General features: G+C 44.3%; 2 protein-coding genes across 2 annotated transcripts; both read left to right on the top strand.

The window, feature by feature from the left end:
- The first annotated feature begins 819 nt into the window (after positions 1–819).
- On the top strand, positions 820–2,018 carry LOC130213024 (angiogenin). The gene is made up of 2 exons (XM_056444402.1): positions 820–928; positions 1,106–2,018. The coding sequence occupies exon 2, from the start codon at positions 1,118–1,120 to the stop codon at positions 1,703–1,705; it is 588 nt and encodes a 195-aa protein (XP_056300377.1). The 5' UTR covers positions 820–928; positions 1,106–1,117; the 3' UTR covers positions 1,706–2,018.
- A 7,413-nt stretch (positions 2,019–9,431) lies between these two features.
- Positions 9,432–17,325, top strand: crabp2a (cellular retinoic acid binding protein 2, a). The gene is made up of 4 exons (XM_056405856.1): positions 9,432–9,747; positions 12,961–13,139; positions 13,673–13,789; positions 15,368–17,325. The coding sequence occupies exons 1-4, from the start codon at positions 9,666–9,668 to the stop codon at positions 15,416–15,418; spliced, it is 429 nt and encodes a 142-aa protein (XP_056261831.1). The 5' UTR covers positions 9,432–9,665; the 3' UTR covers positions 15,419–17,325.
- The last annotated feature ends 5,471 nt before the right edge of the window (positions 17,326–22,796 follow it).

The raw sequence follows: 22,796 nt of genomic DNA, 5'->3' as shown, positions 1-22,796 counted from the left end.
GTATTATTAGCACAATTTCTACTTCAGAGGACTGATGATTGTTTCACACAGAACGAGAAATCAGAACTGAATCGAGGCAACTAAGCTGTATATATATATATATATAAATATATATATATATACATATATATATGTATATATATATATATTTATATATTAATATGAAACCAATATTTTGGTTTTTTTTAAACTTTCAAAAGAAATAAACTGGTCTACTATTATCTGCTGTTTGAAATGCATTATGATGCCATTGATCACATTTAGCATGAGTTGACATTACATATCATGTTAATGTTTGCAGAGTAGAATCAATTAGAAATGGGAAATATGTATTCCCATATTTATTCAGATTGAACTCAATCAAACAACTATCTAAATTATCAGTCACATTATATTTTGATCACTTTATGTTTTTTTACATTTTAATTAAATCTCAAACAATTTAAGTATCCACAAATTAGAGAATATAAACACAGAAGTGGTATAAGAAGACAGGTTACTGTCGATCTAACTGGAAATATAATATGTCTGGTGTCCTTTTTTAGATGTAATTCAGTAGATAATATACGATAAGCACATTATTGTATTATTACAAAAACTGCGGGAAACTAACACACACACACACACACACACACACACACACACACACACACACACACACACACACACACACACACACACACACTGAGAAGTCCAAAAATAGCTCATTGGACTATAAACAGGTATTTCTGGCTGTAAGTGGATCCCCTCTGAAGCACAGCCGTGTGGACACATGTAATAGTGCACACACACGGTCCAGACTCTGAACTTCAGACCACATCCGTTCAAACAGGAAGTTAAAATGTGGGACCGAAACTGAAGGAATCTATCATGTGGAGCTATTAAGGACCTGTTCGACCACAGACGACTCCACTGCCTCCCAAACTAGGTAGATAAGTTCCCTGTATCTCCCGTTTCATGGTTGAACTCCTGAAGATACACCCAGCTGCGCGCTGCTCTTCTGCGCACGCTGTTTATTGGAGGGTGGTGTGAAACAGAACAAGTAAGACGTGAAAGATAACTGAATGGGGGAAAGAGGTGAAGTGTCACATTGTTTGTCCCGCAGGCCTGCTGCGTGATGGCTGCCCTCGGGGCTCTGCTCCCCCTCGCCGCCTGTCTCCTCGTGGGACGTCCCGCGTCGGCTAAGAACGACGCCCCGTGCCAGCTCTCCAGATGGAACAACGGCTTCGACACGTTCATCAAACGCCACGTCCGCTCCGGCACTCCCGAGTCTCTGGACCAGAACCAATGGGAGAATTACATCAAGTTCAACGGGGGCTGTGACCGACCCACGCAGTCCTTCCTGCGGCCGAGCGACCTGGCCCGGGTGAAGGCGGTGTGCACCGACCAGGGCGGCGCCATGTACAAGGAGAACCTGTGCATCAGCCGCAAGCCCTTCACCTTCGTCACGGTGAGGAGCGCGCCGGGCACGTGCGGGATCAGGAGCGTGCGGGAGGAAACCAAACATCTGATCCTGGCCTGCGAGGGGCTGAGCAACCAGTGCCTGCCGGTCCATTTTGAGGGGAACTCTGTAGATGCAAAGCCCAATAACAACGCCAGAGGATGTCAGGGCTCACGCGCTGGTGATGATGCTCCCAGCTTCAGAATGACGTGGCTCTGGTTGTTATTGCCTCTGTTTGTTATTGTTTATGGTTACCGACGTTAATTTGATAGATCGGACAATAAGGCTTTTTCACACGTTTCAGAAAAACATTCAAGCATTTAGTCAAGTTTATATCTTTATATCAATCTCAAATCCGCAACACATCAACCAAATATGTTGAAAGGGAACACATGTATGTGTTATATTCAACTATGCTATGCTGGTATTAAGGGATTCCATTTCATTTCAAGTTACAATAATTACTGCACGAATGGTACACATGTGTATTTTACTTGCATACATTTAGTTGCTTTGTAAAATGGATTACGTTTCATTTGTATACATGTATGAATTAATAAACAAGAGATTTTAAATGGATCGAGTCATTTCTATGACAATGTATTTGCGTAAAATCTGATATAGATCTTTGTAACAATTTCACTGAACATGAAGCACAATCTGGACAATCTATAATAGAAAAACAAGAGAAACCAGTGAAAACTCTGCAGCTATGAGCAATACACGTAAATTAGTGCTTCATCATTACTCCAGAAGATAAATAACTCCATCCTGCTGTAACTGATGCTCTGATAAGATTTGATTTCCAAACCAAAATCACAAAAAAGACTGGACTCAAATCCATAATTATTGCTCAAGAAGTGTGGTCCAGATGTACAATGCAAGTGAACGATGAATAAATGGCTATAGGTCACAGCACCTTCACAACTTGTGCCAATAATAAATCAAAAAAATTCATAAGAAAATTGTTCATGACCTATTTGAGAAATTCAATTAAACTATTTGCTTTGTACTCACTTTCTCTGTTAAGGCATTAAAATAGTTAAATAATATCGCCGTGTTGAAAGTAGCTTATTGAGCAGAGTAGACAAAGGCATGTAGAATATTAAATTATCACTATTAACACACACAATATCAATGAGCCTCAACGTGCTGATACAGTTGACACACACATGGTGGCAGTATTACACACAGTTGTTACCAAAAGCCACCAAAGAAAGTCTTTTCTATTATACATGTATATTATCTTTAGATGCATGTGACCAACTGTAGATGTAGGCTGATGTTGGGTAGGTTTAAAAAAAAAAAATCAGTAGATTAATTTATAAATGCACCATAAGCACATTATCTACTGAAGTAATGAAGACTTGAAAACTAGATTTTGATTCAGCGCCCCTCTACAAGATTATGTCAAAATGCAGGTGTTGAATTAAGGACTTGATCAATTCAGTTTGTGAATGCTTAGTGACCCCCTCCATTTGTAGTTATTGAGTGTAGTTAGCTGATGTAAATAAGGCATGCATTAGTAATAGAAATGTTCAAGAGCGCCACCTGCGGGACCACACTGAAACCACTAAACGGTCAGACTGCACATTTGCTCAACAAGTCCTGACAGTTTAAATGTCCCAAAGTTAAGACGAAAGTTTTTATTTCATATAAAAAGTGACGTCCTATTAGCAATATTTACAAACTCCTTTTCATATCCTGATGCACTGAAGCTGAAGCCTGATGCTGCGTTACCTGCGTTGCTGCCTTGACCTTTTCTAAACTGCATGGTAACGTTGACCTTATCTTATACATCCATATCTTTAACCACAAAACAACTGGACGTTGTCACTCTACAGGTTTTATTTTAACATATTTCCATACAGAGCATCAGGAGCAATGCTGAAACCTTGTTATGATGCAATCATCCTGCCTGTCTTTGCTTCCAGAGCTGATAATGTTCCAGTGTCAAGTAACAATAACTCCACACTCTGTGACCACTGAAACTAAACCTTTGCAGAAAGTTAGTCTCACTCAGGAAGTTGATTAGAGATGAAACTTTAGTATCCAAAGTTATCAACAAACTCTAATACCAACACACTCTTTGCATGCAGATGCAGCTCACATTGTGTTGGTGCATGTGTTTGATCACACACAATCCCCTCGGCAAATATGCAGCTCTGATCTTGTGAAACTTCTGCAACTTTCCATTGGAGCACAGCGCATCTTTAGACATCCGTCCCCTCTTATAATTTTCCGCCTCGTGATTCCGTTACAGAGCCAGGAAAATATAAGTGTTTCTTAGTTAACAGTTCAGTTTTCAAATTGTTTTATGCTTTAATTTTCTCACACGCCGTGGGCAAAGTCATACGATCATGAAGAAATGCAATGACGCAGCTAAACTTCCGTAATTGTTATCATTCCTTTCCAGTGGCATCGGGGGTGACAAGATGATTACAAAACAATCAAAAAACATAATTAAGTTCAATTGTTATCAGTTTATTCTGAAGACTTTATGGACCCACAGTGGTCACATACAGTAACAGTGACCAGAGGTTGACCTCCAGTGAAACAGTCAACTACGGCCCTGCCTAGTCCATGACATCATAATAGTCTCTCTCTCTCTCTCTCTCTCTCACACACACAATCATGGCTGAGGAAAACGCAAAAGCGAACAACAATCGTTGACTCGGGTCAAAGAGGAAAGGCAACGGGAGAGTGCAGCGTGAGAGGCGGTGTGAGGGTGGAGGGGCAGAGCGATAGGAAGCAAGAAGGAGGGGTGACACGATAAAAAAAACCCAGGGCTGCACTTTTAATGAACTGTTTTAGTGGGTTTTTTTTGTTGAAAAAACAACACATGGACATAAAATAAGGTGAAAAGCAGCGAGAGTCTGGGAACCAGCGCGTGTTTTTCTTCTCGTCTTTACCCTAATCACACGTCAACTCCAGACCTCCATCCTCACAAACATCTCCATCTACTTCACTTCTTCTGTCTACATATTTCACCTCCCTCTTCTAAATCCTTCCTTTCTGTTGTGCTCCATCTTCCTGTTAGGCATAAAGCAATTCAGCATCATTCAGCCCATACAATGCTGTTTTACAGGGCTGTTGTCCGTTCACACCTCGGAGGGGCCCGCGGGCCCGTTAAACTGTAGGTGGCAGACAGAGAAGACAAACTGCAGAGTGAAGGGACGATCGGATCATGAACGACATCAAATTAAAAAGAACTTTTTTAATAAACGAGTTCAGCACAATTGCAGTTCTTGTCCATCCTAATCTAATCTCTCTCAGCTCCCGCTCACTCTCCATCCAGACCGACTCAACACAAATGAGCGCGATAATTGAAAAGAATCGAGGGGGAGGGAAGAGAGATTTTAGTAGTTGGGAGGTGTGGGGGGGGGGGGGGGTGAAGGACAAAAGGAAAAGACTGTGAGTAATACAGGCGTCTGGGTGCAACTGCCCAGGCATCTGGAGGTTTAGTCTCATGTACACAAGAGACTCTGCATGACTCATGTACACACTCACCCTCACTGTCCACTCTCAGGCTTTAAACACAACACATCGTGTGTACAGTGACGAGTGTGTGTGGCCAGGATTTAAAATGTCTGACACACAGCGTTTGATTCTTGTAAAATCTAATTTTACCCAAAAGGATAATAAAACTGTCTGGTAGAGGAAGCATGCGCACACACACACACACACACACACACACACACACACACACACACACACACACACACATTCATGGAGACAGAGCTGCATTTACAGCATTCACACAAAGCTGGCCTTATCTTGCCGTGAAACAAGGAACTTTTGACCCCCAAAATATTTTTTTGTTTCATGATTTTGGCAAGCTGTGATTACCACATTACATCAACAATATACCAAACACACAAGACACTGCAGGTCTGCTCATGCAAATGTCAATACATCTTAATTGTCTTTCCGGTTTATCTTCCTCGCCCTCATTCTCCGGCTCTCCGGCGCAGGTCGGTGGTTATCCGCTGCCGTCTCCGCTGCTCTAATCAAACCCACATGGGTTTAAAGGTCAGCATGCCAGCACCCCACAGGGCCGCACACACTGGGCTGTGAATGTGTGAGTCACTGTGACCGTTTGTTGTGCACAACTGTTGTGCATGTCCAACAGAGAAGTGGCTCATGAACATGTTGGCCCTGTGGGACTCCTTAAAATTAAACTTCGAGCCGTGAGGGATTTCTGCGTGTAAAATAATATTTTTAAGAGGCCTGAGGAGGCAGAACTGTGCAGTATTTCACAAGAAAAGAGCAGAGATTAAAGAAAAGGACCCCACTTTGCGTCATCGTTCTTTCCTGCCCAGTTAATCTTCTCTCACCCCCTCAGATGTATCATACGACCCCTTGGAGAGGTCATTACCCCCCACTGGAACAGAAGTAAATCATAACAGAATGATACTGTAATCCGTGACACTTGTGTCTGCATGTGCACATCCTACCCAGTGGTTTCCTCTGAGGGTGATAATGACTTCCAGGAGTTGTCGGTGGGGAAGGCCAGGGTCAAGTTCACATCTGGGATTACCAGGGTTACTGGGGTGAGACGTTTTTACTGCAGGTCATCTGGATGATAAAGGGGAGAATGCCACTGAAGTGTCACTTTACTACGGACTGGTCAAACACACTCTCACATGCACAGGCTTTAACTTGTGCAGGCAAGCTGCTCCTTTAAAAAACAACTAATATTTGATTGTGCCAATGCTGCATCACTATACTAACCAGCAAATGTTACATAAAGAATAACTTGATAGTTTCCTATTAGACCAAAATAAGTTCACATTGGGACAATAAATAGTTGACAGTGTGGATGTTTCACCGCTATGGTTCAACTCTGTGTCATTTGAATGAGGTGAAAAAATAGGAAACAAAAAGCAGTAAAACAGAAAGTGAGCGTCATATTTGTTTCTGGTGTCACCGAGTGTGTTTTTGTCGTGAACTCACGCGGATATGTGTCAAACATTACTGTAAACAAGTCACAATACTCTTTGTTTTGCTTGCATGTGGTACGGCATGTGAGTCGTTGCGTTGGCTGTTGGAGGTATCAATTACCAACAAGGCTGTTGGTATGAGACTGAACACAGATGATGAAGATGATGGAACAAAAGAAGGGAACAGTATATGGGCGGATAATAGTTGGAGGGGAACATAAGGAAACGAAGATGAGTGAAATAAAGTTGGCACCAGAGGAGCAAACCAGAGTCTCTCTTTACATATGTGACGCCTTCATTCTTTCACTGTTTCTCGACCTATCCATCTCTGTCACTATCTGTTTCTCTTTGATCTCGCAGCTCTCCCTCTCTCTCTCTTTGCTGACTCACTCTCCATATCCTTTTTCCACACAACAATGAGATAAAAAATGACCTGCACTCTAGTCTCTAGTTTTCCCCTTTCTCTTTCTTCTCCTTTCCATCCTCTCCCCTTCTATTTTACCCTTCTCCCTCTCTGCAGCGTGTTTGAGGAATGTGTCAGAGCAGCACAAAAGAACAATAGCTTGACAGGAGGAGGAGAAAGAAAAGGAGAAGGGGGGAGGGGGGGGGGGAGTAGAAAGTTCCGTGAGGTAAGGGAGAGGCAGAACGGAAAAGGGGATGTAGAGGGAAGGAATGAGCGGAGAGAGAAAAGTTGAGAGGAGCGCACCACGGTTGACTGGGTCTGAATGCTGAGCTGTGCTTTGTCATCACGTGCTGACATGCAGCATCACACACATCTCAGAGCTCTTTATCAAGCCCCCTCTGGACAGCCCGCACACACGATGGGTGAAGCTGTCGCTGTGTGCTGCATGGCTGCCCGTTTGATTCGGCGGCCTTTGATGCCATTCTTGTTGTGTCATGGTAATTTGCTAACGGCCAGCGAGGCTGAAGATGAATTTTCCCAACACCAGACAGCTCTCTATTGTGACCTTTGTGTTGGCATTAGTCACTTTCAAACTGGGGGACCTGATCAATTCCCTCTCCATGAACAGGCCGTGTTGGACAGCCTGATGCTTAAATAAGTGGTATAAGCATCAGGCTGGCTCACTGCTGCTGCTTATATCCCGCAGTACTTTTCCTGAGATATTTCATTGTGGTCAGATTCCTCAAAGGGTTAAAACAACTGCAAAACAACAACTTGAACAAGTGAAAGAAAGAAAAGGTTGGAGAGGACATTACTGTCTGATCTGATGGCTCACCTCCGTTGTTTATTGGCCTACGAGGAGTAGCTTGTGAGGGCATGCTGTGATTGTGTCATGGTGTGTGGCCAGTAAGGTGTATGTATGTGTGTGAGTGTGTGTGTGTGTGTGTGTGTGTGTGCGCGCGCGCACGCATGCGTGTGTGTGTGCGTGTTTGCGCGCTTATGAAGGAGACAATGTGTGCTTTGTTCACATCAAACAGAGCCGCCAGGCTTGGTGCAAAGCGCTGGATTTGGACGTAGGTCTGTGCGTAAAAGCGCGTATCGCGTTACCAAATATCAATCTGAGGCTAATGTTCACCGTTGTTAGTCAGTGTGTCTGTGTTATAAGTCTGGCACTGATCCGGTGTAATAGCGGGGGGTGGAGGGGGTCACTCCCCTTTCCCCCCCAAGTCGCCCGGTTTACCTCGCGCTAATTCGCCGTGCAGTGTAGCGGATGGGATCATCCATCAAGAGTCAATAGTTAACGTCGGCTTTGTCCCGTTCTCCATCCATCATCCCCGCGTGCATGTGTGTGTGTGTGTGTGTGTGTGTGTGTGTGTGTGTGTGTGTGTGTGTGTGTGTGTGTGTGTGTGTGTGCGTGTGTGTGAGTGTGCATGCTCTTTATAGGACTACCTCCGACCCCGCAGGCCCCTGACCCGGCCTGCCCCACTGGCCTGTCTGACGCGCGACTCCAAATGCTCCGGCGTCTCCTCCTCCTCTTTTTACCCTTTCTTCCGTCCGAGCAGCGGGGGGCGAAAAGCTCTGAGGAGACGCCGCCGACCTACGCCAATCCCAACTCTTATTTTATTATCCTCTCTCTCTCTCTCTCCCCCCCCCCCTGTTTATTCCTCTGACGCAGGCCCAGGCGCGTCTCTAGGATTTAGATACATCTGGGGCTTAGCCAATGCAGTTTAGATAGGAAAGTGACCCACGGCGAGCGTTGTCGACGGGGGGGGGGGGGGGGGGGTGGGGGGTGCTAGTGAGTTTTTCTAGTGAGAGTGTGCGGATGTGTCGCGGCGGCGCTGGGCTTAGCCCAGAGGAGTGAAGCAGCGAAATTTGTAGACATAGAAACACTATCAGACAGAAGCTTGCTGTTACGTGCGCCTGCGCCTGCTGCCAGTCTGACTCCGCTGTTTTGGGTGAATGACGTCACGTGCGACCTGGAGGTGTTAACCACTTGTGTGCCAAATCTTTTTTTCTTTTTTTTAAAAATTAACATTCGGGGCTAATTAAAAAACATCCGGGACTTTAGCCCCGGGTTTTTTAGCCTAGGGACGCCACTGCGCAGGCCCCGTTAAATGGAGAGCCCACCGGCCGAGGCCAGAAGCTGTATCTCATTACCACCACTTTTATTTTTATGACACACCGCTGTGCGTGGCGCGCTGGAGGCTCGGGGTGAATTTGGCCTCTCTGTCCCTCTCCTTACAAACACGCCCTCTCTCTAGCACACACAGCAGTTCTGCGCTGCCAGTCTGCCAGTTGACGGGTTCCTCCTTCGCACCGCCCTGCAAGACGACAGTCTGGCCTGGCTGACATCCTTTCTGTTTTGCACCTAATGTTCACCACATTGAAGTCCTTCATTACTGCCTGCATCGCAATGGCAAAACATCACAGCTGAACTTTATGTTTAATATCATATCAATCGCAAAAGGTATACGATTGTTGACGAGAGGCGTCTCCAAATACTGGCTATGGGCAACATGCACATGTTGCCTTCAGGGGCGTGGTCAGGTTGAGCCACTCTGTTAACGTGCGGGGCGTGCCCGTCCAGAAAGGGGCGTGTGTACCCCTACACAAGTGTCTTTGCTTTCCGTGCCATTCATTTGTATCGCAGCCACTTATAGTGCACCGGTACATAGGTAAGACACGGTGTCTGACTGTCTGTCACTCATCGCGGGAAGAGGGCAGAAGCAACTGGACTTGCAGAGTCAACCCATCCGGTGCGCCCACACACCAGCCGAGATTCATAAGGCCGAGTTGGAGCATTATTGACTCAAGACGCGCAGAGACGCCACACTTGGACCTGACAGCCCACTAATCGACAAACCACCTTCAGTCTAACATGGAGCGCAAAATCCCTGATTTCGCTGGCACTTGGGAGATGAAGAGTTCTGAAAACTTTGACGAACTTTTGAAAAAGTTGGGTAGGTGATAAAATATATGTTTATATTGTTATACTTATATGTTTATATGTGTTTTAACAAACTGTGGCCGAATGTGGCAGCTTGGCTTTTTTTTTTTGGCGCACGTGTTTTCTAATGAAGCTTTTATTTCTGTGCGTAATGAGATCAGATGAGTCCGTTTGTGTCAACTGTAGCTTTCTCAGTATTTATAGGTCAAATAATCATCTGTGCCCGTGCATCAGCGATGATCACCCCCTGTACCGCATTGGTGGGGGGTCTTTGTCATTCTGCATAACCCAAAACTCGATGCTTGGCCTCCAGCCAGCATCACCCCTCTTCCCTTCCTCCCCCCTTTGGCCTCCCCTTCTAACACAATAGAGACAAACGGCGGCACATCTGTCTGTCGCAGCCGCAGATCCTGTGTGTGTGTGTGTGTGTGTGTGCGTGCGTGCGTGCGTGCGTGCGTGTACAAGTGGGAGAGGACCGTTATGCACGATACAGTGCAGGACAGTCACATCCTTATCTGAAGTGACAGCCCGGTTAAACACCTGCTGCTGAGATTCACGCAGTTTCTGTTGTACATCACTGGTGCATCTGTCTGGATAAGCAACAGAGTGTATACGTGTTAGTGTGTGTAGGTGTAGGTGTGTGCAGGCCCGGGGTGGGTAATCGGGAGAATCGGGAGAGTTCCCGGTGGGCCGCTTCACTTCTGGGCCGGTCGAGAATTTTATTTGTTGACACTTCGATAGGTTGATCGCGGTCGCTGCAGAGCTCCGACGCCGGTCTGCGCGCATCGGGACGGAGCAAAAAAATAGTCACTTGCACCCCCCCCGTCAACAACTCTTCTCGGCTCGATGCCGGCGCGCGCAAGTATTTGCATTGCATTATCCAATATCCACTACCATAAAAAAAGTGGGCTGGTCTTGAGCCTGAAATTCCCGGGCTGAAAAGTGGCCCCACTCCAACCCTGGGTGTGTGTGTGTGTGTGTGTGTGAGGGCGCGTGTGTGTGTGCATGCGTACGTCCGTGCGCGCGACTTCAGAGCCGTCTGTCCTCAATAGCCAATTCCCATGAGATGACTTGCCAGTGCACGCCTGCAATTCATATATCAGCACATACGCTCATACAGAGAGATGACTGACACACACACACGCGCACACACACACATGCACACACACACACACACACACACACAAGAAGGTTATTGAAATATGTATGAATTCAAATATCTTTGTTACACTGAACACACACTTCATCTCCGCTATAACTAAAGTATAACGATGAGAATATGATGACGTCACACCGTGTGCATAATGAGGGGCTGCATGGTTTGTTTGTGACAGTTGTGCCTGTTTATGAGGGTGTACTTTTTGCTTGTGTGCCCTTACTTCATACTTATGTGGGAAAGGAGAGGAATTTCAGATTAAACTCTTGGAGCCTAGTACAAAAATTTATAAATACATTTATTTTTTAGAATAACATGATAAATATAAACAACACAGAATTAGATCTTCCTTTGCATTGGTATGGCTGCCGGAGAGAAAAGGCTTGTGGTTTCATTGGGGAACAAAGCGCAGCTGGACGCAGCCTGTCAGCACCCTGTCGGCACCCAGTACCCTCCTCCATCCCTCCATCCTCTCTTCCTTTCCTCTCTCCTGCTCTTCGACACTCCTCCCCTCTTCCTTCATCTCCCCGTTTCCCAAATACTTCCCTTGCCCCTGCTCTATGACCTCTGACTGTGACCGGGTGTGAATTAGACACTTGAGATGACGCATGTTTGCAAAGTTTTTAGTTTTTAGTTTCCTTATATTAGCTTTTTGTATTTTAAGGTTGAATTCATACATTATCACATTTTTGATAAGTTCTGTATATTATCAGGAGAAATCTATAGTTTAACTAATTTTAATTGTTCATGTGTTATTTAACTTCTAAATCTCTTAGTCCAAAATAACACAATATGGTTCAGGCACTGATACTAATGATGTAAGAGAGAAAAGCAGCAATTATCCGCAACTTTAGAAACTGGAAATTCCTTCTCTAATGATTTACTGATTAAATAATCAATCAATCATTTCTTTACAATAACTGCCACCACATTACATAAAGTTTGCAGTGCCACAGTGTAAACTACTCCAACATAAGCTGAAACTATCGAACAGCATGTTAATAATGCATTCATAATATGTGGAAAATAAATATATATATATGCATTTTAACATTTTAATATTGCACTTATTTACTAACTTATGTACTTACTTTCTAACCTCAACTGTATGTCTGTGAAACTAATACATATATTTTTAAAAGACGTTAATAAGACTCACTGCGGCACAACGTGCAGTCCGATGCGAGAGTCAACAATCAGTTTCACACGATCAATGAATCTGCACATAATAATAATAATAATACCAATGCACATGCACACTGTGTTGTGTGTGTGTGTGTGTAGTGCACGCTGAATGAATTTCAGGGTTTGTATATATTTACTCTTGGTGACAGGTGGGAATGTGAGAGGTGGGAAGTGTGAAACACAACTCGATGGCAGATACACGCTGGCCGACGTACACAAACTTCCCCTCACACTCGGGCAGAGATCTTCACACACCACTGACCCCTGACCCCTGTCTGTCTGACTCCCTCCCTCCCTCCCTCAATCTCACCACACTGCTCCTGGTCCCACCCCCAGGCTGCATAATTAGTTTCACTGCAGGACACTATGGGGAAATGAGTGTGCCCTCTTTGCTTGAAAAAATAATAATAATGCAGATTATAGTTCAAACCACCACACTCGTCCGTGTGTTTGGGTCTGTGCGCGTGCGAAGGCGATCGGGTCAGAGGAGAATGCAGATGTGCTGGGTATGACCTCATTGTTTCCTCTGTCATCATTATTGGACAGAGCTGTGCAATGCGAGGCTTCTCCTTTTACCCAGAGTGTGGAGGAGAACAGGCATCAACACCACACCACTTAAACACACAGACACACACACACACACACACACACACACACACACACACACACACGCAGGCCTGCAGTTATACATAATTTGGTAAAAACAAGTTTAGCTTGCCCTGCTCCTGAGGGCTGAGTCCTAAAAACAATAAGATCATTGTGCTTGTGTTCTGCTTTCCTGGGAATATATTTATCCAAAGTATCCAGAACAGTTTGAGTGCCTCCTTTTATCTTTGTGTGCCAATATCTTGTCTAGTTTTCTCATTTGCTCCTCGTTTTTTCTAGGTGTAAACAAGATGCTGCGTTTGATTGCCGTGAAGGCAGCCTCCAAGCCGTTGGTGGAGATCTCGCAGGACGGAGAGAAGCTGTCCATTAAAACCTCCACCACAGTGCGCACCACCCACATCACTTTCACCGTGGGGCAGGAGTTCAATGAGGCCACGGTGGACGGACGCCCCTGCACGGTACACAGACCTACTTTCTCTGCACACACACACATAAGCAAACACACACACATAATAAATGGGCGTTTGGGGAACTGTCCAGATTACATCAATCTGTTTGATTTGGCTTCCCGTCATATTTGGACTGATAGCATATCTTTACTCCTCCCTTAGTCTCTGAAGGCCCATCATGTTACATTATACTCCATCACACTCTTTATGACCCCTTTGAACTTTCCGTTTTCCCTTCGTTCCCCCTTCTTGCCCTTTCCTGCCCTCCGTCCCTCCCTAATTCTCCCCGTTAGTTTCCCCATTTCCCATACATGGCCTCTGTTTGGCCGTCTCCAAAGCAAACACACGCAACCAGCCAGCGCTCTGCTTTAGTAACAATGAGCGCATCACAAGTTATCGCCTCTCAGTGATCGCCCTGCTCCACCTTTGGTGTTTTCTCCCTCCATTAGCAACTCTCTTAAGAGCTCCCTTTCCATCTGAATGGCAACATGAACAGTCCATCTGACAAAGAGGTTTCTCCTTCTCTATTTCTCTGTCCTCAGAGTTTTCCACTTTGGGAAACCGACAGTAAGATCAGTTGTGAGCAGACTCTGCCGAAAGGAGAAGGACCGAAGACGTCGTGGACCCGAGAGATCACCAATGACGGAAAACTGATCCTGGTAAAGCACACAAACTATCCACTAAACCAGAGTGTAGATTTAGGAACAACAAAGGTAACGCATTGCTGTACAGTATTGAGATTACGGCCTAATATTTTTGTACACTCAGACTATAGTTATAAATCAACTTGACTTTCACAACCTTTGTAGGTGCATTTTTATGCCTTTTTATGCCACTAAGGTGCTCCAGTAATGCTTTAATTTTCCGAGGACCTAAGTGACTTTGCTAAACAGCACACACAATATTACAGTGTATTTATTTATTAGACAGGTAATAATTTAATAACATTCTGAGGAATGAAATTCATGTGCCCTATAGTTATTTAATACCCTGTACACCATATTTACAAAACCTCTTAAAGTGTAGCTTAGTTCGAATGTTTAAATGATTTACACAAAAACTGTAAATTCCCCCGGAATATCATTATATTGTTTCAACATTTTTCCAACACTTTATATTTAGGAATGACATGATTGTATCTTGCATATTCTACTTCATACTTGCAGGCTATTTTTCACTATCCCAGTCCAACATGCAACTCTTTTGGGTTTTTTCATAATTGTCCAGACATGTTTGAACTTCTGGTATGTCATGTATTAGAATTGTACAACAAGAAGACACTGTAACATCCAGGCTCTGAGATGAAGTTTTGCCTTAAGAGCATATAATTATATACTTGTGCTTTGAATACGATGATGTAAATCTACCAGGAGATAAAAGAGATTCAGCTGCATTTACAAACGCAATTGCACAGCTTGAAACGTGATGAAACAGGTCACTAAAGCCTATGTGCACACAGCATCTGAGCTGGTCACAACAGAGAAAACAAACAACTATGATGTGGAGTGATTTTCTTCGTGAAGGCTGAAATAGAAATACTAAACCAAGTGACATCACAAAGATGACTGTCCACAAACATAAGTGTATATATTGAGAAACTCCCCCCAGTTGGCACTTCCGTTTGACTAAAATGTATTTTGTGTTTTGAGTGCATAAGTTCTCGAACATCAGGTGATAAATATGGCAGAATGTAGAGCACTATGAGCACCTGGATGAACTCACACCGGTCGTACAGGTAAAAGTAAAATCAAGTTAATTTTTTGTCCGTTTTCATACGATCGTTAAGCGATGTTGGTCAGGCTATTAGAAAAATGCAAATAGAAGAATAGGAAGAAGCCAGGGATGAGTAGTAGTAATAGTATAGTAGTAGTAAAATAACCTGAATGGGACACACAGCCCAGTAAAACCAGTTGAGTAAATGTTTTTTCTCCCCACGAACTGTGAAGAGAACAAGTATTTATGGGGCATAGCTGGCAATGACTTCACATCTAAGTCTCCTGACAATGCGCTTAACAACCAGCGCAGCCCGCTGTAATATAACTCTGGAGTGTTTTGCACCGACCGGCATGTTCGTTTGTTTTCTCAATTCCTGGAAACATTTTTAAAATGCTCAATTTGGAGATTCAGAAAAATAACTAACATGAATGACTTGTTCTAGGAAATACCTTTATGAATTCCTATTGAACTGCAGATCACTGTGTCCGTGTTTACACATCTACATTCTCCTCTCTTTTCAGACCATGGGAGCGGATGATGTGATATGCACCAGACTCTACGAGCGACAATGAACCAGAGCACTTCGCACTCCCCCCCCCCCCCTCTCCTGCATCACCACTTGCATCTCTTCAACCCCTTTGCTGTGGCAGGACGGGGAGACCGCAGTCTTTAGTTTTTTATTCCATTATCTCTGTTCGCCTCACTATGTAATAAGTGTGGCCGCTGTGTGTCACATATCCACACGGTGGTCTGAGCTCCTCAGTTATCTCAGCAGCTCCATCAAACGTGACCAGCTGGGTTTTAAACATGAAAATGTATGTTGGATTTGTTGAGTGACAGCGCCATTTATTTGGCAGTGTGTGTGTGTGGGTGAGGCAGCAGAAGAGGTGTGAGACTATATTTGTAGATGTGTAAACCAATCTTTGAGCTCTTCCAGTTTCAGGTCAGTTTTGATGTGCACCTCCTCTCTGTTCCTTTAGCCCTGCCCCACAACTTTAACCTTTTCTCTATCATGACGACGTTTATATTTATTACTTCATTAGAAGCCTGCGACAGTACTGCTTACGTTTTTACTTTGTGTCTCTTTTATACGAAATGTTATCATAGGAAACAACACTTTCTATGGGAAAACAATAAAGCACGATATTAACTCAGCCTGACGTCGACTCTTGGCCCTCCGATACTGAAAACCATTAGCTGCATAAAAGCTTTTAACAGAGCACATGTTTTATGGTTTGTGGGTGTAGCTGTGGAATATGTGCACATTAGATAGCTCAATCTTATTTTAGTCTTTCTGTCAGCTGTCTGCAACTAGAATAACTTGTCTGTGCCCTCCCTCTCCGTCTCTCGCTCACTCTCAGTTTGTTTGTTTCCTCATCCCTCCCATTCGCCTCTCTGTCAGTCATCTCTCTGCCACATGCCCTCATTATTCACGCCGTGCAAAGTTCCAAGGCTAAATACTTTTCCATTTGACTTTTCCTTTCTCTGTCTGGTCACTTTTATTGCACATTTCATGTGGATCTGTCCATCCTGAAATGTCCCCTGGCAAATGAAGCAACATACAGAGGGCCAGCTGTGGGAACTGCTCTGTTTTATTTCCATTTAACTTGCCAGTTGGTTAAATTTAGTTTTTATTCCCCAGGAATCTAAAGTCTTTAAAGGCTCCTTGACTTAAAAGAATAGTTTCACATTTAGGGTAGCACGCTACTCGCTCTCTTAAGGGGACTTAATCGCCCTGATGTGTATATTATTATTCGCCTCGGTGGCTTCTCGCAGAGGTGTTCTCATGACTTCGCCACTTGAACACAAGCATGGCTTGTACACAGCTTCCCACGTCGTAACCACAAGCTCCATTCAAAGGCATTACAGGTACAATATACTTATGTTGTTTAAGGATAAAACCAACTAGACATGATGACTTCATTGGTGAGCTTTAGAATTATTGCGAGGTGGGTTTTGCCATTTGTTGTACAGTCAGGCTAGCTGTTTCCTTTTGTTTCAGTATTTATGCTAAGCTAAGCCAACATCCGTTAATGTATGGAACAGCTGTTGTTATGGCAACTAAGGCTGATAAGGCAAATAGAGGTCAACTTGAAATGATTATGGGTCGGTGAACAACTTGACCAATCATCAAATGATCGGTGGGCACGTCTAAAATGGCAGGAAATGCCAATTAGATGACAAGGTACAGCGGGCTGGCAGCAGACCGTTAAGGAACCTGGAAATGAAAAAGGGCTGGGGAGAAAGATGGATGACCCCACGTTCATAGACACACACACACACACAATTAAAAACTAGATTATTTCAAGAGAAAGTATGTGATGCTAAAACAGCTCTTTCATTTGATTTTTTTCTTTTTCTTTTTTACAACTATCTCTTCATCTCTCTTCTTGCCCTGCAGCTGTGTGTAGTTATACAGTGTGACCCCAATAAAGTCCCCCCCTCTGCCTCCTGCCCTAATAAAAGGGCTAAATAACTACCCCTCCCTGACTGTTTATTACCCCCTGGGGCAGTAAAAGGCAGCTGTCTGGCCTCCTTCAAAACGATGGACCCCTGTAAAAACCAAACTGGTCCCAAACTAAAAACACACATTCTGGGAACTCTTCACACATACCATCAAACCTCACACTGTACACACAGCTCATAAGCCACTGCAGTTGCTCACCTAAAGGGTGGACAGACAATCTGCCTGCCGGACTGCATCGTCATCCCTGCAGGTTGTTGGCTTTACAGAAAACTTCACAAGGAACAGAAGACAAACCTCCCTCCACACATTCCCTGTAAGTCAAGAAACAAACAGGACACACGGTGGAAAGACTAACAACAGATGCAATGCATATACCGACAAAATAAAAACACACCTGTTTGTTAAATGAGTATGCAGAAGTAATTTGATCAATAAGAATAAGGTGGGAATCAGATCACCGTTAACATGTCTAGCAAGGTAACCATCGAGACCATCTGAATATACATCACTTGTATGAGAGCAGGTTAGTTTGGGTGCCCGGGGCCGCGGCTGAGTCAAGCTGCAGTTTGATAGATGACTTACGTGCAGGGAGCTGTGGAGTGTGAGCACTTGTCTGCATACTTGAGACACAAGACGGGTGATTTGTGATCTGGTTGAAGCAATTACTGCCATTCGGGTCAAATATATTCCGGGTTAGATCGTAAAGAATAGACAAGACTCGTAGAAAAATACCCTGCAGGTATCTGAGTGTGTGAGTGTGACGGGGTAAAAGAGGCACATATCTTTGTGATCGTCGACACACACGCACATAGATTCATAGATATATAATTCATGTGACAGTGTGATGACAGGTGATTGTCCTTAAATGCACTCACACACTCTCTCCGTCCAGAGTATTTATTTACACCCACACACATAGCTGCAAGCCTGGACAAACAGATACACACATCTAACAGTCGCACCGTGGTGAAGTGCACCAATCTCCTGTGGCAAACGCAATTAGACCACCCAGGACCCTTTGAGGCCACTTGTAAAACGTTGGTTAGGAATAGTAGGATTTACGCCGAGGGCATTACCACACGCACACACACACACACACACACACACACTCTCTCTTACATAGCTATATAAATGTATATGGGAGATAAAGTAGAAAAAGAAGTCACCAAAACCACACAGGCCATCTTGAAGCGGACTCTTACAAACATGCATATGTTTACATTTTGTTTACAGATGATCTGAAATGATCTTAAAATGGCCATTATTCTGTCGTATTCACTAAAGCTCACAGGAAGAGGACCACAAACTGGACAATCAACCCAAAAACCTTCTAAAGCTCTTCTCTTTCATTTCTGGGAAGAGAATCCTTCCATTAGGGAAAATAAAATCAAAGCGGATTGGAATGGAGAGACAAGGAGAAGTTGAGTCACTGACTAAACGAGCGCTGAGCTCAGAGGTATAGCTTCCTTTGAACCTCCTTGGCTAATTTGATAAAAGATGATTCATTCACTCACACACAAACGGGCCAAAGACTTATTTGTGTACTTTGCTGAGACGTCTGCAGCCGTACTGTCAGCTCAGTGGGGAGCATCGTCATCCTGCTCCTCCACCTAGTGCAGGACAATGGTCTCACAGTACAGCAGGCTGAATGAGGTCTTTGTAGAGATGAAGAATGACATATTAAATCTGATTACAGACTCTGACGCTGACCTCTGGATGGAGATGACGGAAAGATGGAAGATACTGTTTCATTAAAGACAGAATATGAGGAAGAGACAGAATGTGGGAGAAGTTAAAGAAAGGAAAAAAAATGCTCTTACACACAGAGACATTGCATTATTTGTCGGTATAAATAAAAGTATAGGGACAGTCCAATAGCTGCCATGACGACGAGAAGGCCTACCTGGAGGAAGTTGCTGATCTGTCACTCTGGTGCCGGGACAACAGCCTCCTCATGAATGTCACCAAAACTAAGGAGCTGATTGTGGACTTTAGGAGGGCACAACAACAGAGGACGTACTCACCACTGGGGATTAACGGGACTACTGTGGAGAGGGTGAGCGGGTATAAATACCTGGGAGTCCACATCACCGAGGATCTGACATGGTCAACAAACACAGACACTCTGGTGAGAAAGGCAAGGCAGCGCCTCTACCACCTCAGGCAGCTGAGGAAATTTAAAGTTTCCCAGAGGATCCTTCAGTCCTTCTACTCTGGAGCTGTAGAGAGCGTCCTGACAGGAAGCATCACAGCCTGGTTTGGCAACTGCTCCGCTCAGGACAGGAAGGCTCTGCAGAGAGTAGTGCGTTCGGCTGAGCGCACTATTGGAACTACACTGCCCACCCTGCAGGACTTGTACACCAGGAGGTGCAGAACCAGAGCCGGCAGGATCATGAAGGATCCTCACCACCCCAACAACAGACTGTTTCAGCTGCTGCGGTCAGGCAGGCGCCTCCGTAGTCACGCTGCAAGAACAGAGAGACTGAGACGGAGTTTCTTTCCTCAGGCCATCAGGACTGTGAACTCCGACCTCACCAGGACCCCCACATAGACCCACACAACTGCCCCTCTTAGGCACACACACACACACACACACACTTAGTGTAAATATTGTACTGTAAATATTGTGTTGTTTTTTATTGTAAATAGTGTGTACTTGTTGCCCTTGCACATTCCTGCTGAGCATTGCCACTTTCATTTCACTGCACACCCTGTGTGTGTATGTGACAAATAAAACATCTTGAATCTTGAATCTTGAATGCATAGAAAGTTAAGTGGACTTTGAAACCCTGTTGGGTAAAGGTGAAGGACAAATGCTGCATATATAGGAAACTATGACATGGTGCTTCCTAAAGTGAACAGAGTTGTTTTCACCATCTCTGAAAGTAGCTGTCATCTTTGCTTTTCGTTGAAAGAGACCTTTGAAGGACAAATCTCTACGTCATTAAAATTTAAAGGGCATGCAAAATTCATCGCCAGTAGAGGATCTCCACTTTATTGCCGCAACAGTACACCCATATAGGTCTTTCTAGAGACATGGTGGGTAAACATGCTGCTGTAACAGCCTCCGCTCTTTTGGCTCCAGAAACATGTTGGAACAACAAGTCAACAGACTTGGAAGTATGCTGCTGTCAAAAATATGTATGTGGTACACGAATGTGGGAGCATTAATTGGTCGTAGACTGCAACATGCTCACATGGAATCAGCAACATAACAGTGATAAGTGGAGAAAGAGAATGTGAAGAGGGGCAACCACAAGGATCATCAGGCGTTTCAGGATGATTGACAGAGCTGCGTGACTCCTTCCTCTATTTATAGGATCAGCTCACTGACTCTCACACACCGATGCACAGACGGCGACGCACACATGCAGACCTGTGACCCTTTTGACATGACTTGTTGGTGTGTTATAATAAGCGTGGGTCCTCCACAGCTACTGGGCTTTTGTGATGGATCAGCAGATTATTTACACAGAAGAACTGGGGATGAGTGTATTTAATATATTAAGCTGGATGCGAGCGCTGAGAGACTCCAGAGAATCAAAGAAAAGGTGAGGTACAACATTAAGAACACTTAAAAGGAAAAGCAATACATGGAGTCACATGAGTGTTACTTTTAACGAGCCTGCATGTGATTACTGCATACATGAGGTTCAGCTTATCACCCTCTCTTTCTTTTTTTTGTAACCTTCCTTCCTTCCTTCCCTTCCTCACGGACACTACATCTCTTTCCTCTTTTGACAAGCTCCAGACGGTTGCCAGGCCAACACATACCGGAGACCAGTTTGTCAAAGCTGGACAAGTTGTGCTGTGGTGTCGTTTGATTGGTGGCAGGAGGAGACTGTGATTTAGGAAACAGGGGTGGAGGAAGCACACCTTGTAAAAACCACGAGCTGCTGCAAACTAGCACAGACGTGTGCGTGCATGAAAATAAATCACAATCTGCTGCCCACCACAAGCTGCTGTATTTGTGAGAAAGCAGCTTTCTGAAGTCGTGCACTCCTCATGGGAAGAAGCGCTGCACATTGGCAGTAACTCATCATCATAACCACAGGCGTAACGTGTTGGCGCGGCTGCTGCCAAACCCAACAAGAGTGACGTTGCAGGAGCACCTGCTGACAGATAGAAAACAGGCTTGTCTGCTAACACTTCACCGCCACTAATGTCTCACTTGTCCATAAATCACAGCTACTGTACGGCACTGATATGTAACACGTGTGTGCTATGGTCTCCTTCTGCCCTCCATCTATCCATCCACGCAGCCAGGCTCTATGTCTGACATTTATTTACTGATCATCCAACGGGCAAAATATCCCATGCACATGCCAGCCAGTATACGACACCCAGACATTCCTCGTGCTCCTTATCCTAAAATGTGCATTTGCTTTGAAAGTGGAACTCGGCACACTGAGCATGAGACATCAAACTCTGTGTGTAAAAAGCGTTGGTACTTAATCTTTGCTTTAAAAGTCTTTGTCGAGAGTCTAAAACATTAAGACAAGTCTTTAATGACTAATCAATGTTATTGTCCATATGTGGGAACACAGACAATTAAGTGTGCCTGTAGTCAGTATTCACTTTAATGTGCCGTTTGAAAAAGCTGTAAAGTGTATCTCCTCTTTATTGATTCAAATGTGTTACAGCAGTGCCACTCTGCAAAGTGTGTGTGTGTGTGTGTGTGTGTGTGTGTGTGTGTGTGTGTGCGTGTGAGTTAGGGCATCTGACTGAACATGCTGCTGCCAGTCGAGTTACAGTAACAGCAGCGACCAAAACAATGGTAATGTAGGTCACTGCAAACCCGAAAAGTGTGTGTGTCTTTCGTTGATATGAGATAAGAACCGGGACCACTCAGATCCAAGAGGAAGAAGACAGAAGGTGCAGAAAGAAGAAGATACAAATGAAGAATAGGGGGCAATAATGGCAAGGACACTGATGGAGACCAATGTCAATTAGGCAGTAACTGTAAGAGCAATGATGGAGAGACCGAGGTCAATTATCCAATAATCATTATCTTCCTCCACCACTGGATTCATAAATCAAAAGCTAATGAAGTCCATATTATTTCTAGATGTGTTAGCCACTTATGAGTTTACTCTTCAACCCCATTGCACTCTCTATCCCAGCCCAGGCAGACATCCGTCACCACGTGATGAGTCTCGAGTGGGAGAGCTAATTTTCAAGAGACATAAAAAGACAGTCAGCAACATTACTACAAATGTGAATGATGGGATTCAGCAGAATATGAATCTGTCATCAGATGACCATCATGAGAATCAGTGGATAAAATGGCTTTGGATGATCTTGGCCATTTGCTTTAAAAATAAAAACCTATCAATCTGGACCAGTTGTTATAAGCTGAAGCTGGTCAGACTATTGAGACAGGCTTGGAAAGTGCAATAGTTGAGACAGAGCGCCACCAAGTGGTGACAAGTGAGAATGCATTTAATCACAGCACATTTAATCAGAAAAGCTGTTTATTTATT

Source organism: Pseudoliparis swirei, chromosome 22 (assembly GCF_029220125.1).
Source record: "Pseudoliparis swirei isolate HS2019 ecotype Mariana Trench chromosome 22, NWPU_hadal_v1, whole genome shotgun sequence".
Classification (NCBI taxonomy): Eukaryota; Metazoa; Chordata; class Actinopteri; order Perciformes; family Liparidae; genus Pseudoliparis; species Pseudoliparis swirei.
The sequence above is the reverse complement of the archived record's forward strand: the minus strand, read 5'-3'. Positions and strand labels throughout refer to the sequence as shown.

Excerpts from the sequence above, each read along its gene's own strand:
- crabp2a (XM_056405856.1), top strand. The coding sequence starts at position 9,666 with ATGGAGCGCAAAATCCCTGATTTCGCTGGCACTTGGGAGATGAAGAGT. Across the intron at positions 9,748-12,960 it reads CGAACTTTTGAAAAAGTTGG|GTGTAAACAAGATGCTGCGT; the intron begins GTAGGTGATAAA and ends CGTTTTTTCTAG. Across the intron at positions 13,790-15,367 it reads ATGACGGAAAACTGATCCTG|ACCATGGGAGCGGATGATGT; the intron begins GTAAAGCACACA and ends CTCTCTTTTCAG.
- LOC130213024 (XM_056444402.1), top strand. The coding sequence starts at position 1,118 with ATGGCTGCCCTCGGGGCTCTGCTCCCCCTCGCCGCCTGTCTCCTCGTG.